This window comes from Telopea speciosissima, chromosome 7, assembly GCF_018873765.1.
Source record: "Telopea speciosissima isolate NSW1024214 ecotype Mountain lineage chromosome 7, Tspe_v1, whole genome shotgun sequence".
Taxonomy (NCBI): Eukaryota; Viridiplantae; Streptophyta; class Magnoliopsida; order Proteales; family Proteaceae; genus Telopea; species Telopea speciosissima.
Genome location: NC_057922.1, coordinates 31,885,525 through 31,901,288, shown reverse-complemented (window position 1 = coordinate 31,901,288; position 15,764 = coordinate 31,885,525). Strand labels below are relative to the sequence as shown.

Genomic DNA, 15,764 nt, shown 5'->3' with positions numbered 1-15,764 from the left:
CTAGTTCAATCCAACATCAAATGTTCTTCCATATTAAATTTCATGCCTTGAATTTTCTAGTTCTTTTTAGATTAGTTATTGAGTACCATTGCATTGTTCAATATTAACATCTATATTCTCTTTGGTTTTACTCGGAATTTCTAGAATGACTCTAATAACATTGCGAAGTAACAAACTACTTTGGATGTTGAGATTGATTCATCTTTTGTTATGAGTTAGCTATCAAGCTCTCTACTCAGTCTTCTTGAGCCTTTTCCTTTAAAAGCAAATCAAAATTCTTATTCAATCTATGTATTTTTCATAACTATTCGACCAATGAATTGTTCAATGAAATGTTGAAATGCATTCTAAAACCATAATAGAGGATTCTGATCCTGATACACAAATAATATTCTCATTCTCAGTTAAAATATATTCTATAATGCATTCTTAGAATGAGAATGCATACCAAACATAGCCTAACGTTAACGTTCACTCCTTCTAGTACCGAATCATAATGCTCCCACAATTTACGCGCTTATTTTATTGGGGAGAAGCCTTTCCAAATCTCACCGTCTTATAATAAAGGCATTTGCTTGGTCTATGACTCCTCGTACGTAGAAAGTTCCATTACGGCGGTCTCTTTCTTCGAGGCGAAGACTACAAAAACAATTGCGCTCAAGGGTTAATACCTCGCCAAAACCTCTCTGCCTCTCACACTTGTTCCAACACATTCTTCTTCTTCTTTCCGAGTAACCAGAGCGAAAGCTTGCTTGCTAAGGTTTGTTGGTTTTCTGTTATCTTCTTTCAGGGTTTCTTTTTTTTCTCCAATTATCTACAAGAACTAGAGTATCATTTTAATTTTGAGATTCGACGTTTGGTATACCTTTTTTTTCATTTCTGCCTACCGATAATTTTTCTTTTTTTTTCTCAAAATTTTCTCGCCGCCTTCTTAGTGGATTGATAGGTTAAAACTCAGCGAATTTTGGTTATAACTTGAGCTGATTGATTCTTTTTTTTGGGGGGAGGGGGGAGGGTGTATGAGTTGGTTTAGTTTCGATATTCCAGGTCAGGAGATTTCTATGATGGAATATTATAGTGATTATTCTCTACAACGTTTGGAAATTTAAGGGTTTTGGCAGTCGCAAACCTCCTGCTAATTCCTTTTTTTTTATTATTCCTTTGCCGAATTATGGAACCATTAATCGTGCAAAACTTTGTGCAGAATTAATTGCTTTCTTCAATGGGTTTCAATTTAGTCTTTCGATCTCTACAAGAGGTCTTTCCGCAGGTATCGGTTGATCTAGAACATAATATGTTTTATTGCCTACTTTTGTTCGTCTCTCAGCTCTGTTCCGTGAAATTGTGCGATACTTATTGAATTTTTTAGTCATTACTCTTTTTTTTTATTATTATTTAGGGTTAATATTTTGATGTTTGATATTAAATGCATGAACCAATTATGAGCTTGATTAAATACATGAACAAATTATGACCCTGGTGTGCCATAGAACTCTATACTATATCTTCCATTGCTCCGTTAAAATTGTCCAGACTTCATTTCAGTTGCTTCATTACATGCAACCAGAAAATTAATTTATCTATCTGTTTGGGTGCATGTGTGTGTGTTTGTGTGTGTGTGTGTGTGCTGATTCCAAGTGTGACAACCTGAACCCGGATAGGGTAAAAGGCACTGCCCTCGCGGACACTGATCAAGTTATCACTTATATTTCATACATTAACAACAGCTCCCATACATATAACATATGCAGCGGAAGACTTTTAAAAGAGTTGAGTTTATACTACTGGATTAAAACAAACATAATATTGGTGACTTACATCATAAAACTGTGTATTCAAAAGTTATTACAATTCCATCACTACTTAAATCATCCTATAGTCCCTATATACACAAAAAGTATAAAGAACAGTCCTCTTCGGCTACTCAGCCCTATCCCTAAGGTTCAAGCACCCTGGGCACTCACAAACCCCAATGTCTGGAGCTGTACCCCAATGTTTGGAGCTGTACATAACTACCATCCAGCCTCATCATCTATAAAATCAACATGTAAATGGGGTGAGATAAAAGCCTAGTGAGGTGAATGATGCTAAGTACATAATCATACTTATAGAGTTACAATATATCTTAACAGTTATAAACATCATTTCTGGAAGCAAAGCTAAGTATGGTCATCTTAGTGTCCTGCCACTATACACAATAATCTGAGGTTCTGTCGGCCACCCACAATTGTCTATTCTACTCCTTAATCTGGTCACTGAAGCACTGGGGAGGAACGATGTGAATGTGATCGATGATTCCCCTAGATACACCATTTACTCCCTTGTTCTAGTCACCATAGCATTGGGGAGGACCATGCAGTAGTAAATCACCCATATAAATATATGTCTCAGTCTCTTGTTAGGGGTCTACTCCTTGTTCAAGTCACCGAAGCATTGGGAGGACTATAACTAGTCGTATTACATATTACGTATTTACACCTTCCCTCATCCAATACCTATTCCCTTACTGGAAAAGGATGGCAGTCACAAAGGGTTCTACTTTCTTTATTACTTTAATTTATTTTCATTTAGACGTACCACATCACATTCATTTCATTTATAAATGTTCATAATTTGCATTCATTTATTCTTTTCTGATTTCATTCGTGGCATCACAACCTATAATATAACATTTTCAATCAGCATGTCTTATAATATAAATCATTTCATTTAATAAATACATAACAGTATACATTTCTTTATATAATACATTCATTCATAAGCTACTGTACAATTATCACGTACCAAAAAACTTGTTCCGTTCACTTACTCTTTATATCATGCTTCATCCAATGTTCAACCTATAGCATTACAGGACATGTTTCCGAATACACATCATGTAATGCATAACCATGTTTTCTTCACATAACTTGCATAGTTCTCACGGCTCACGACATTTGCCGTCTAGGCCAACCCAAGCGTTGAAGAGGGTCCAAAATCAAGGCGACACCAACTAGACGCCCGAGTCGACCAAGGCGTCTGGACTCCTAGGCGATGCCTGTACAACTATGATAACTTGTACAAGTATACTAATCAGTCATACAATTATACAGCATTGCTTAGATGTTCCCCTCACATAGCTCATAAATTATATTTCTTACAATCAATAACCTGTGACAATACAATATATGATTCCTCACGTTTGCAATCACTTGGGTAATACTTCTACACTTGATGAACTTCTTGTGTATATCTAAGCACTCCTTTGAGAAATTGTAGAAGCCCTTCAATTTCCTGTTCCAATTTTCATGTAGATCAAAACATGAAGAAGAAGAGGCCAAAACATTGTTCACGTGAACAGTATCATGGCCCTTATTTTGGCTTGGTGAGAATATTACTAGAAGATCATGGGGGCAAAATAGTCTTTTATTTATTAGTAATTCAAGTCTTTAAGTGGGAGGTATAATTGTCTCTTTGGGGCTAAGTATCTAAAGGCTACTTGCTAGAATCGATGAAGCCATATTGAGAGGTGGGGACCACCAAAAAAGAGAATCGGCAGCAATATTTTATCACATAAAAAGTGGGGTCCACAAGAGAAGGAGCCGGCTAGAAGTATTAGAAGATCCCTTAAAGATTTAAAGACCTTATTTAGTTGCTATTTATGAGTCAATCCTAGTTACTATTTTCTTAGTTTCTATTATTATGTTAAGTTTCTATTTCTTTGTTACTTGAGGTGCAAGTATGGCCCTCTATATACTGTAAAGGCTTTTAGAAGCCTCCCCACTATTTGAATAGTTGAAAGAAAAATCGATTTGAAGCAAAAGATTCTCTTGTCCAATTGCTGTGACATGAAGGGATGTTAGGAGCCTGGCTGTAAGAGCCATATCCCATTATCCCCCTTCTTCTCCCCCTTCTTCTCTTCTATTGCAATCGATCCTTTGTGTTGCTGATTCCTCTGTGATCAATACAAGTGCTGCGAAGAATCCTTTGAAGACTGCTGCTGCTGCTGTCCCTGCAAGGTGTATTATTGCTGCAACTCCTGAACTCCATAACTTCACAACCCACCACCAGGACCTGCTGGGTTTTGGAGCACAGAATCACACCACCTACTACTCCACTTGATCCCAGTTGACGCAGGTGCACTGCCTTGGATCGATCCAAACCCATTTGGGTATCCATGTGAAGATGCACTGGGTTCATGTGTTTCTTAGGTTCAGTAGGATATTTAATTTCTTAGGGTTTTTTATTAGTTGGGATTTTATCTTGTAGTTTTTTATTTTAAATAGACTACTTAGTGGTAGAGTCCTTTCCATACTTTTGTTTTAATAGGCTAATTAATAGTAAGCAATTAGGAGTTTATTTTCTGGGTTTTATAAATAGAGATGTAACCCAATGATTGAAGCAGATTTGAATGAATGAAAAATTTTGGTTTTGTTACCAGTTTGGTACTATTACTAATCAGGTTGTGTGACCATCTCTTATCCCCTCCCCTGATATCTCATCTTTCTCTCATCTTCACTTCCCAGTAACCATTCTCTATTCTTCTCCTTCTCCTCCTCTCCTTTTATTTCTGTTTGCAGCGAAGGATGGCCTCCCTGTGCGACCTAACCCTAGGAAACTTTCCCCCTTTGTCACCTTTTGAAGTGTGGTTTCACCCTCACCCAGATCTGAACTTTTAACCTACCGCCAGAACCTTCTATTTTTATTCCCCTATCATAACTCCACTTCCTTCCATCAGAATCACATCAAATTTCCGGCAGAGCTTCCTCTCAACAAGGCTTCCACTTGATCCAGACTTGAGCCCAAACTGATGGCTGGTTTGACCTGCAGGGCTTAACCTTCTAATTTTGTGTTGCTTCCATATCTCCCAACTCCACCACCAGAATTGAGTGAGATTTTCAGCAGAGTTTCTTCCCCATACAAGCACCATTCGATCCAAGTTTGGTTACCTTCTCACGGCTGGTTTGGTTTGAAACCCTAACTTTCTAATTCTGTCCTTTGTTACTATTTTACTTTGTGGGTTTATTTGGGGCTAGGTTAACCCTAATCTACTCTTACATTAAATTTTCTTTCAGTCCACCTTTTATTCAAGAGTCCAACCTACAAATTATTTCCTAACAGCAGTGATTTCCTTTGAAATTAGTTCTACTTCCATTACAAACCGCTATAAGAAATCAATTACTAGAATTACATGGTAGCTTCAACACTTACCTGTACTAACCTCTCCAATACTTCTCCTACTACTACAATTCCTCCTATGGTTAAGTAGAATTCCAGCAGCAGCTGCTGCCCATACCAAGTCAAGCGTGTGCGTCTCCTTAGCCTCAGAAAATCAGTAGCACCCTTACAATCAAGCTAGAAATTCCTCTTTAATTCAAGATTTCTCTGACCCAATAGTCCAATTCTCTTCAATTGTTCTTCAGTTCATGACTTCAGTAACATAACATCTGGATCCCCTTGTAAACAATGAGTAATTCTATCAATTACCATGAAAATGAAATTCAATTAAGTAAAAGAGCATGAAATGTAGCTCACATATCTACCTCTATCTACCTAGTTTCTCTTTTTTTTTTCCCTTCAATTTATTCTTTAACTTCTTTTTCCTATGGCTTAGAAATCCAGCCCACCAAAACCAACAAGTCCTTTTCTTCTCCTTCCTTCTCGAATTACCTTTCCTAATCCTCATCTACTTCACCTTCTTCTCCTCTTGATTCGGCATCACCCTGCAGCAGCAACAATTCAAGCTTACTACACTCTCCAAAAGTCCCAAACGTGTGACTAGCCGGCCCTGTCCCACTATGAAAATTCAGCTCATAGTCTAACTTAGGCAGTACAAAAATCTAACTAATGTAAGACTAGAATACTAGTCCCAAATAACCCACAAAAAATTAAAATAGTAACAAATGACAGAATTAGAAAGTTAGGATTTCAAACCAGCCATGAGAAAGTAAACAAACTTGGATCGATTGATGCTTGTATGGAGTAGAAGCACTGCTGAAAGTCTCACTTGATTCTGATGGTTGAATTGGAAAATATGGCAGCAACACAAAATAGAAACTAAATTTTGCATGCCAAATCAGACACCAGTTGGGGCTCTAGTTTGGATCGAGAGTAGGGCCAATTGAGGGAAGGTTTTGCTGCAATTATGGTGAGTTTTTTATGGATGGAAGTGAAGTTATGAAGGTGGAATGAAAATAGAAGGTTTGTGAATATGGAGGATTCCAGCCAGTAGAATGGGGTAGAAGTGTGGATCGAATGGAGAGGATGAAGGAGTGGTGTTGTGCGTCAAAACCCAGCAGAGTTCGATGGAGGAATGTGGAGATATGCAGCCTTGAAGTTGGCAGCAAAACCCAGGACAGAACTGAATCCGCAGGGTATGTGCAGCCTCTGTTCTATTGGATCAGCAGCAACAGCAACAGTAATCTGGAGTGTTGGAGTGATGACAGCAGCCTTCGGATGGTCTTCACACTGGTTGCAACAATCTCAAAGATCACAGCACACAAGGTGATATGGAGATTCGGCTCTCTCAGCCCTAGGGGGTTTGGCTCTCACCAACCAGGACTCTCAGCCCTTCATCCACACAATAGGACAATATAACTTTGCACAAAAGGCATATCTTCACTCATCATAATTGCTGGTTGGGGGGTCTCTAACGGCATTACATATTTATGGGCAGCTATGCTTGCCTTACAAGTAAGAGAAAATTAGAAACTTGCAAGAAAAGGAAACAAACTAAAAATACGAACTTAAGGAAAATAGAAACTTCTAAATAAAAAGCTAAGCCTACTTTCTAAATCTGATATTAGAAACTAAAGATCTAAGGTTGCTTAATATACAACCACAAAATTTCTAAGATAATAATTCTAAAAATAGAAACTAAACTAAACTATTAATTCCCCACGCATAGACAAAATTGACTCTTCTAAACAAGTCTTCACACGATCTGGTATTGGGCCCCACAGGATCTTCTAATAATATTCCAATTAATTTATTATAAACACATACATGTAATGTATATATACGGTAAAGGTTGCTACATTGTGACCAAGTGGTCATGGGTTCGAGTCTTGAAACAGCCTCTTTGTGAAAGCAAGGGTAAGGCTGCGTACATTATGACCCTCCCAAAAACCCAGAGGCTGGAGCCTCGTGCACAGGGTACGCCCTTTTTTTATAAACACATACAAAATAATAATATAAAATAAAATATTCCATCATGTATAAATAATAATAAAATAACCCTATGTATATAACTTATAATAAGCATTGTCACACACAATAAATAGCATTCAAATATTCCAAATGACATTTAAATATTATAAAACAATTCAAAAGGCTAAAATATTAACAGAAGGCGGAAGCTGTCGTTACCTGGGCAGTTTGAATGGACAGAAAGAAGCTCCTTGAAGTTGAACAGTGGGCTTGAGTTCCTTGTTGTTTTTGTTAATTCGTTCGCCGATGGGGCTAGAGAAAATCCCAGTTTCGAATCGCACTAAGCCCAAGTAGAGTTAACGAGAGTCGCCTTGGTCCATGAAGGAAACACTCAAACTACTAAAATATTAATAAATATTCCAAATCAATCATAAAATATCAAAATAGAAATGTGGGGTATTACACCAGGGACACTGTTGTTTAATGGACAATCCATGTTGTGAAGTGAATGAACTCTTTTTATTTCCCATTCCTGTTTTTTGGTTGGGGAGAGGGAGATCACTCCTCCCCCCCTCCCCCCCCCGCCAAAAAAAAAAAAAAAAAAAAACTTCTCTTTTGTTTTTTTGTTTTTTACCTCTAGTGCAGGTTGAAGGTCTGATCTATCTCAAGGAGATAAAGGAAGGTAGATAAAGGGCCTGATATCGTGTTTTAACATTGTAGCTATCCTATTATTTTTGGCAGTTTTTAGGCTTTTCTTGTATGTACTTTTTAGGTTTTTTGTAAACCTTTTACTTTGTTTTTTTTCTTTCTTTAATATATTTTTTTTATTTTTTATCAATGTCTATTGATAAAAAAAAAACTCTTCTTTTCTCAGGTTGATATACGACTGCTAAAGGCTGTTGCTATTGAACACTCCAAGGATGTTGATGCTGCAGTGGAGTGTATTCTTTTTGAGGTTCTTCCTTCTCTCCCCTGCTCATCTGAGTCACATCATATTCCCTCTGATAGTCAGGATGTTAAACATTTGATTGTTGGAGAAGGTAATGGTTTTTCAAAAATCTTAATAGCTTGAATTGAAGTATTGAAGTAGTAATGGTTGTTTTATTTATTTATTAATTTGATGGTCCTCAGCCTGTGTGTTGTTATTGTGTCGATTCCTTTTACTTTCTGTTGATGAGTACTTGTGTATTGGATAAATAGTTGAAACAGAGGAGCCAGAGCTTCGAAGGGTAGTTGAAGGAGCAAGTGCAGGTTCAACCTCAAATTCAGGATATGTTGTTGGTGAAGATGGTAATTATATGACCGATACAACTGATGCTCCTTATGATGGTTCAAAATGTCTGAGTGCAGAGCCTATTGGTTCTTCAATTTTAAGTCTTCATGGTGGAAGTGATGATGACTTGCAAACAAACACACATGGACTTAGGAGCGCATTGTTGGATCAGCCTTCAGATCACTTATTTTTTAATACTGAAACTGAAGAATTGATCTCTTCGGAAAAAAATCAAAACGTCAGTGTCATAGGGGGGTCAGATCAGGGTTCACTTGTGGGATATGGATCTTTAATACAGGAAGATTGTTTCACTGACTGCTGTAATGATGTTTCGTCTTTTAACATCAAAGATTTGAATGAGTTGGTAGGTTGTGATAGTTCGACAATTTGTGGAGAGAACCATCAAGACCAATCATGCTTAGCTGCTGATTCATTGGAAGTGGAAAACATGCTGGCTACAAGTCAACTTATTCCATCATCTCAAGACGAAACATCATATTCTACAGACTGTGGGTCTTTGTCAGCAAAGGTTGGTGATACTATTTGTGACTTTGAGAAGCCAGATCCAAGAAGTCCATCAGGGAATGTTTCTGCAGAAGATATCTTTGACACTGAAGTAGGTCATGTTGAAAATGTGTCTTCATCAATAGCTATAGTGTCACATTCTAGTCAAATTTGTACCATTGATCTTCTCGAAGAGAGTATGGTAGAAGCCAAAAATAACAAGGTAATACTGAATTCAAAAACTCTTTGATTCTTACAACTTTCGTTTTATGTTTCTTTCTTTACCTTTCTAATGATCAAAGATTTGTTTTTTGTAAGTTTTCATTGTAGAATTATGATTGGAATCTCATGAGTTTATTCTCAGTTAAATAATAATTGAAATGTCATGAGGTGCATTTAGAGTTATGTTTGGTGTATGCAACTTGATTTTTTATTTTTATTTTTGGGGAGTGGTGTGGGGTTCATAGTCAAGTTGCTCTGTGTAGATTGGATCTAATTTTGCTTCATTTTATTTCTGGGTTTTTTAAGAGGGTGGGCCTTGGTGCAATGGTAAGATTGCTCCATTGTAAGTATATTACATCTTTGCATTGGTTTTTTTTTGACTTCACTAGGTGTTCAATTTATATAATCCCCCTTGAAGGTCTGCTTAATGGCAAACATATAATTTATTATGCCAATTTTAGCTACTTTATGCATGGCAGGAAGAACAGTTTGTAATATTCATTTAAAAAAATGGTGCAGAAAACTTTGTTCTTGGCAATGCAGTCCGTTATCAACAAGATGAAAGAATTGGAATTTCAAGAAGAAGCTGCAGAACAAGCCAAAAGGGAAGCTGCCATGTGTGGTCCGGATATTCTTACCAAGGTGGAAGACCTTAGACAGATACTGCAACATGCAAAGCAAACGAATGATATGGTAGTGATCTATTCTCGTAATTTTTCTTGATTCAATGGCAAAAAGAGTTTTACTCATGGGAAGAAAAACTTAATTCTTTCTGGTTTTTTGCAGCATTCAGGAGAAGTTTATGGAGAGAAGGCTATTCTAGCGACTGAAGTGAGGGAGCTTCAATCCCGTATCCAGAATTTGTCTGAAGACAGAGATAAATCTTTGACAATTCTTAAAGAGGTGCTTTCCAGTGACATTTAGTTCATTGATATTTTGGTTTAACTTTTGCTTGACATTACTAAACTTTGATTTGAAATTCTCACATTTACATTCGGAGTCCATCTTGCTTGAGGAGTTAAAATTGAAATAAGGGGTTCAAAGAATCTGTTTTGAAGTTTTCTTTCCCTTTTTATTTTCTCTTAAACTCAGTTTTGAAGGTTTATTTTTCTCTCCCCTGAAGTCAGCTTTGAAGTCTTGTTTGACTGATGTATTTTTTTAAGTTCTGTGGTCATGGGTTGAGTCTGGGAACTGCCTCTCTGTGAAATCAGGGGTAAGATTATGCACCTCCCTAGACTCCGCAGTGGCTGGAGCCTCGTGCACTGGGTACTCCCTTTTCAGCAGTCATCAATTTAGCGCATTTTTCATGCAATAGGTTCATGTACAATTTTACATTCTAAAATCTGGCATTTAATTCTGGTTGCTTATCTGAAGTTGTTGATAAACAAAAGTCCTTATGAAGACATTAGCAACACTGCTAGTTCTTTTCCTTACTTGGTATGACGCTTCTTTGGCAGATGAGGCAAACTCTTGAAATTAGACTAGCTGCAGCAGAAGAGGAGATAAAAATGGCCAAGCAAGAGAAGCTAGAAAAGGAAAAGTTAGCAAGAGTGGATCTTGCAGAGCAAGAGCTAGCTATGGAGAGGGTGGTTGAAGAATCCAAAAGACTACAGCAACAAGCAGAGGAGAACTCCAAGGTAAACAGTTACTCCAAATGGGACTGTATTTCATTTCCTCTTGAGAATACAAAATAATGAACATATTCTTTAATTTAATCTTCTTGTTCTGTCTTGCTGCAGTTACGGGACTTTCTCATGGACCGTGGTCATGTTGTTGATATATTACAGTTAAGTCCTCAAATCTGTAATTCTTTTTGAAAGCCTTGCTCTCTTTTTTTGGGGGGTGGTAGGGGGAGCTCACCATGGCTGGTTGGGTGTAGGTGCGAAGCCTGACCGGCAGTCATTGATCCATGGGTGGATTCTTAAACACCAATTAATAGGTCCCTTCTATGGTAGACTGCTGTTCAAACCTACAACCAAGTGATGTATCTGACCGTCTGATCAATTCATTTCTGTTAGCTAGAAGACAAAATACTCTAGCTCCCTAGTAAAGGACAATCTGTCGGATTTTCAGTGATCCTTTTTAGCAGGGCCCTACTTGGCTTGTCCAAATTTCATTGATACATCACTGTTGATGTCCATTACTCTATTTGGTCCCCCCATTCATCTGTTTCCTCTTGTGTATGGCATGTCATTGATCCCATTTGCTACTCCTGTCCGTGCATCTGTGTTCCTGTGGTGAAGGGCCTTTAGGGAAGAAGGGAATACTGGGGAGAATTAGAGGAGCAGGGAGAGAGAGAACAATCACACAAGGAGGGGAGAAGGATCACACAATACCAAAGCCACACTCATAAACAAGAAGAAATTACCAACTACCAACTAAGCTATCTCACGAAAGGAAATTTCCAAAGAAAAAACCTACGTAATCTACCCATTCAAATAAAATAAGTTAAAAAGTTGCATCCTAAGTAAACTAAACTACCAACCCTTTCCAGACCAGAAAACTGGTTGAGGACTGGTTCTTGGCTTAGACTTCCAAAGTGGGTCATACAGGTAATGTAGTCCTAGATTTGAATAGTCAAACTAGGAGCCAAATAACCAGGATTTGATCTGAACAGTAATTCGAGTAGGTCAAAATAGGTGTTTTTGGTTAAATTAGGGTTAGGGTTTAATGGATTCTAGGGTTTGATGGTAGGGTTAGGGTAAGTTGATGTAGGGGAGTCTTCCAGTGAAGGTTCTGTTAAACTTTAACAAGCCTAGGGTGGGTAATCAGAATCGGCACCAGGTTTTGGGGTTAGGGTTAGGGTTTTTTGAAAAGAGAAAACTGATGATTTCTAGGGTTTGAGTGGGATGCTTGGGCTGCAACTTGGATCGAGTTCTCCAATGGGGCAGTGGAGTATTCGATCCATAGATGGGCTTGTTTTGATGACTAATGGTCTGTGTAGTAATTGGGTTATGGGAAGAAGTTTAGGTATGGATGGAATGCTAGGGTTTGGTGGTTTAGAGGATCAGAAGAAGAATGGATGGGGTTTGGGTTGATTCAAACTTACTAGTTGTTGAAGCGGTACTTGGGCAGCAGCTTGTTTGAATGAAAGTTCCTTGAAAAAACAGAACTTGAACCAGAACTTGAATTTAACAGCAATGGAGAACAAAGAGAGCTTGAACGAACCACCCGGGCTTCACACCGCAAGGTGTTAATTGGATCAAACTCCAATCCCACCAGCCCTGATCAAACTCGAGACAAAAATCTTCAATGGAGAAAAAGAGCAGAAAAAAGTTTTCATTAAATAGACTCCTACACTAGAAAGGAATGGCCTAACCCAATCCTTAACCTATTAAGTAACCCAAATTGAAATACTGAAGGAAATAGACTCAAAATATGGCTGGACTTATAGAGTCCTAATCCAGCCCAACTTACATGACAATTAAATAAGTTGTCACATGATCACTTAAGTGACACATGACCACTAATTATATAACAAAAAAAAAAAACTAAGGAATTAAAACAGCCAATAATGTATGCAACCCTATTACCCATACTTTAGGTCCATAAAAGTGACCTACTACATTGAAAACCCATGGGATCAAAGGCCCAACATGTATATAACCCAACCCTAGACTTAATCCCAAGAAAAGATGGCTCAGTTTAGTGATAAATCTGCATCAACCGGTCCAGCCAGGCCAAGGCAACTGCACCATCCTGTTTTCCTCTCTTGACATCCCTTTATCATTTAATCCACAAATGCACCACCATGGTACTATATAGTCTCTTAGCAAACCATTTATTTGTTTCAGACCAATCTCCTTGAGTGTTACCTTGGGATGACCAGCACCAAGTACTAATTACTCTCTGGTCTATGTCACAATTCTTGGACATTTGACCAGTGTGCAACCTTAAACATTATCAAGCCCTTCACCAAGTACTTTGTTAAGTAACTGATGTTCAATAAAATCTTTGCTAGGTGCCATTTAAAACTTTTGACATGCCATTTATCATGTAGAACACAGTCAACACACACAGCATGGACCTTGAGACGTATATAACATGTGAAGTGTAACGTTGTGCGGAGCCTCTAGCATGTATAATGTGTGAAGATCGCTTTCTTCCACTTGTCTTCTTGATTCTGTTGTATTATTTATGGGTAGTAGTTACCCATGTAACAATGGAAGGTGATGCTTCCAAAAATCACAAGACAAATCTCAACCATCCATTTTACATTTTCTTTTGATCTAAACCATCCGTTCCCACCCAGGGTAGGGAGAGTGCACAGTAATGCCTAGAAAAGACTATTATCAGTTTGTCATATTCTAAGAAACTGCTCCCAGTATATGATCAATGGTGGGTGCAGTCGGAAGCATTTGTTGTTAGTCCCCCTCCCTCTTGTTACAGATTTATGAATGAATATTTTAGAATATTTTAACTACCATGAAAATTGTAGAAATGAAATTGCTGCTGAAAATTGAGGTTTTATTTTTGGTGTCAGAGGAGAAATTGCTGTTATCTGCCAGGATGTGAAATTGCTCAAAGAACAGTTTGACGAACATGTCCCTATCAGCAAGTCCTTATCCTCAAGTCAGACAAGTTGTATTTTGGCTTCTTCAAGCTCATCCATTAAGAACCTGGGATTTGATCAGGTTCCTGAAAATGTCAAGACATCTGAGGCCATGGACACTACATGGTCAGCACCCTCAGTTGTAGACCAGGTGCAGAAGAGCAGCTCTGAAGAGAAGACAAGCGCAGCACCCTCAGTTGTTTCAGGTGATGCCAAGATCCCCCCTTTGGACGATGAATGGGAATTATTTGATGTTGAGGTCGAATTAAGCTGAATCACTAATTCTGATAAAGCGAGTCGGAGTTTTGTTCAAGTCAATAGGATAAAGTAGTGTCTTGATGCAGTGTGCTCGGCTTTTCTGAATATTGATATTTGAGGTTCATGAATATAAATCTAGTTATAGGTTTTGGGTTGTTTTAAGTGACAGGACCAGGAGAAGTCTATTGGAGACGATTGATGTTTGAGTTTCATGAATATAAATCTAGTTATAGGTTTTGGGTTGTTTTAAGTGCCAGGACCAGGAGAAGTCTATTGGAGACGAATTCTTTGGTTTTTATTAGTAATCAGGCACGTGAAACCTGATCTGTACTAAAAAGATAAAATAGTGGAATTGTTAATATACATACAGGTATAAAACATTTTCTTTTACTGCTTTTATTACGAATTTTGTTGCTTGTATCTACCCGCAAGATAAAAAAATGTAACCCTTGGTCAAAATTGAATTGTCCATGAATCTACCTTGCCGTCAACTCTCTGGCCAAGTCATTTACTGTGATGGACACTCAACGGCATGGTTCTTGGAAGGCCTTAGGGTCCCATAACCTTCTCAGGTAGAGATGATAGATATGCCTGGTATCATTACTTGAGTCCTCGTTGTTAAGACTCAAAGGCAAGGTAAACAGAATTCCGATAGTCCAATTCTTTTTCATGGGTTTATAAGACTTCTTACCTGATGGATCGAATTGTTAGGTGTGCCAGTCTTCCAGGATTTAGTTTGTGGTTAATGCTAAGTAGGGGTGCAAGTTTGGCCTGAGCCCGCCCTGAGGTCGGGTCAGGCTTAGGAATTTCCATCCCTCTCAGGGCTGGGTCGAGGTTGAGGCCTCGGCCTGAACCCGGCCCGTGCCAACCTTACTCTGTCTTCTTCTTCCCAGCTTGGACAGCCCATCCATCTCCCTTTCCCAGCCTGCCCAACCCATTCATCTCCATTTCCCAGGTTTGCTAGCCCATGCATCTCCCTTCCTCTCCCCCCCCCCAGCCCATGGTCAGGGCCAATCAGGTTCAGCCCGGCATGACCCTGAGAGTGGATCAGGGTTTGAGTTTTTTATCCTTTAGTCAGGGCCATGTCGGGCCTCTGGGCCCAGATAAGGGGACTCAGAGTTGGGCTGGGGTTTTAAAAGGCACGTCCCAACCCGACTCTGTTGCAGACCTAATGCTAAGAGGAGACAACTTCCACAAGAACAGTTCCCTTGTTCATCATGTTGGCCCCTAAGCTCGATAGTCCCATGAACATCTGCTTCCAACTCTAGCCTGTCCATATCTCTATCTCTGATTCTACCACTGATTCCATGCTCGATGGCCCTGTCCTTTTCCTTCCTTTGTATAACAATCAAAGCTTCCATTAGTAAGGATTTGATGATCTACTATGGACATCCTTTGTATTTTGTTTGCATAATTGCTAGGGGAATGAGAGTTAATGGTTGCAACATTTGGTTAAAAGATATTTAAATCCCTAAGCCATCTTTTAATATTGCTCAAAATATGAAATGGAACTGCAGGCCTTGATTCTCATGGCGAATGGACATGATATAAACAAGTGGCAATCTGTTTCAGTGTGCGCATCACATAGCACATATCTATCATTAATTGGGAAGAACTGTGATGGAACAAAATTGTTTGGAATCATGTCAAATATTATTCTCCATTCGAAGATCTTGAATTTACGACGCAAACAAAGTCTCCACAAATTTTAGCTTATTTCCACCATTTGCCCCACCATTTATTAGGATTTTTTCTTGGTTTTTCAATGATTCCTGCTTTAATCCATACGTTCTTTATTACTCTTCAAACTTGTAAAACTTTTTAATA

The 15,764-nt window shown here is 38.4% G+C and overlaps 1 protein-coding gene across 2 annotated transcripts; it reads left to right on the top strand.

Moving 5' to 3' along the window:
- The first annotated feature begins 1,138 nt into the window (after positions 1 to 1,138).
- LOC122669781 lies at positions 1,139 to 14,050 on the top strand. Of its 2 annotated transcripts, XM_043866632.1 has the most exons (9): positions 1,139 to 1,270; positions 8,003 to 8,168; positions 8,338 to 9,128; positions 9,647 to 9,820; positions 9,914 to 10,030; positions 10,585 to 10,764; positions 10,867 to 10,913; positions 13,611 to 13,802; positions 13,871 to 14,028. In XM_043866632.1, exons 1-9 carry the CDS (start codon positions 1,223 to 1,225, stop codon positions 13,887 to 13,889), a joined length of 1,734 nt encoding a protein of 577 aa, XP_043722567.1. In that variant the 5' UTR covers positions 1,139 to 1,222; the 3' UTR covers positions 13,890 to 14,028. The 2 variants fall into 2 exon arrangements, with proteins under 2 accessions (XP_043722567.1, XP_043722566.1); XM_043866631.1 differs by having other exon boundaries at positions 13,611 to 14,050.
- Positions 14,051 to 15,764: the final 1,714 nt, after the last annotated feature.

What these genes read in the sequence shown, in the direction of transcription:
- LOC122669781 (XM_043866631.1), top strand. Translation starts at nt 1,223, where the DNA reads ATGGGTTTCAATTTAGTCTTTCGATCTCTACAAGAGGTCTTTCCGCAG. An exon ending in ACATTTGATTGTTGGAGAAG is followed by an intron (nt 8,169 to 8,337) that starts GTAATGGTTTTT and finishes TAGTTGAAACAG; the next exon opens with AGGAGCCAGAGCTTCGAAGG. An exon ending in CAAAGCAAACGAATGATATG is followed by an intron (nt 9,821 to 9,913) that starts GTAGTGATCTAT and finishes GGTTTTTTGCAG; the next exon opens with CATTCAGGAGAAGTTTATGG.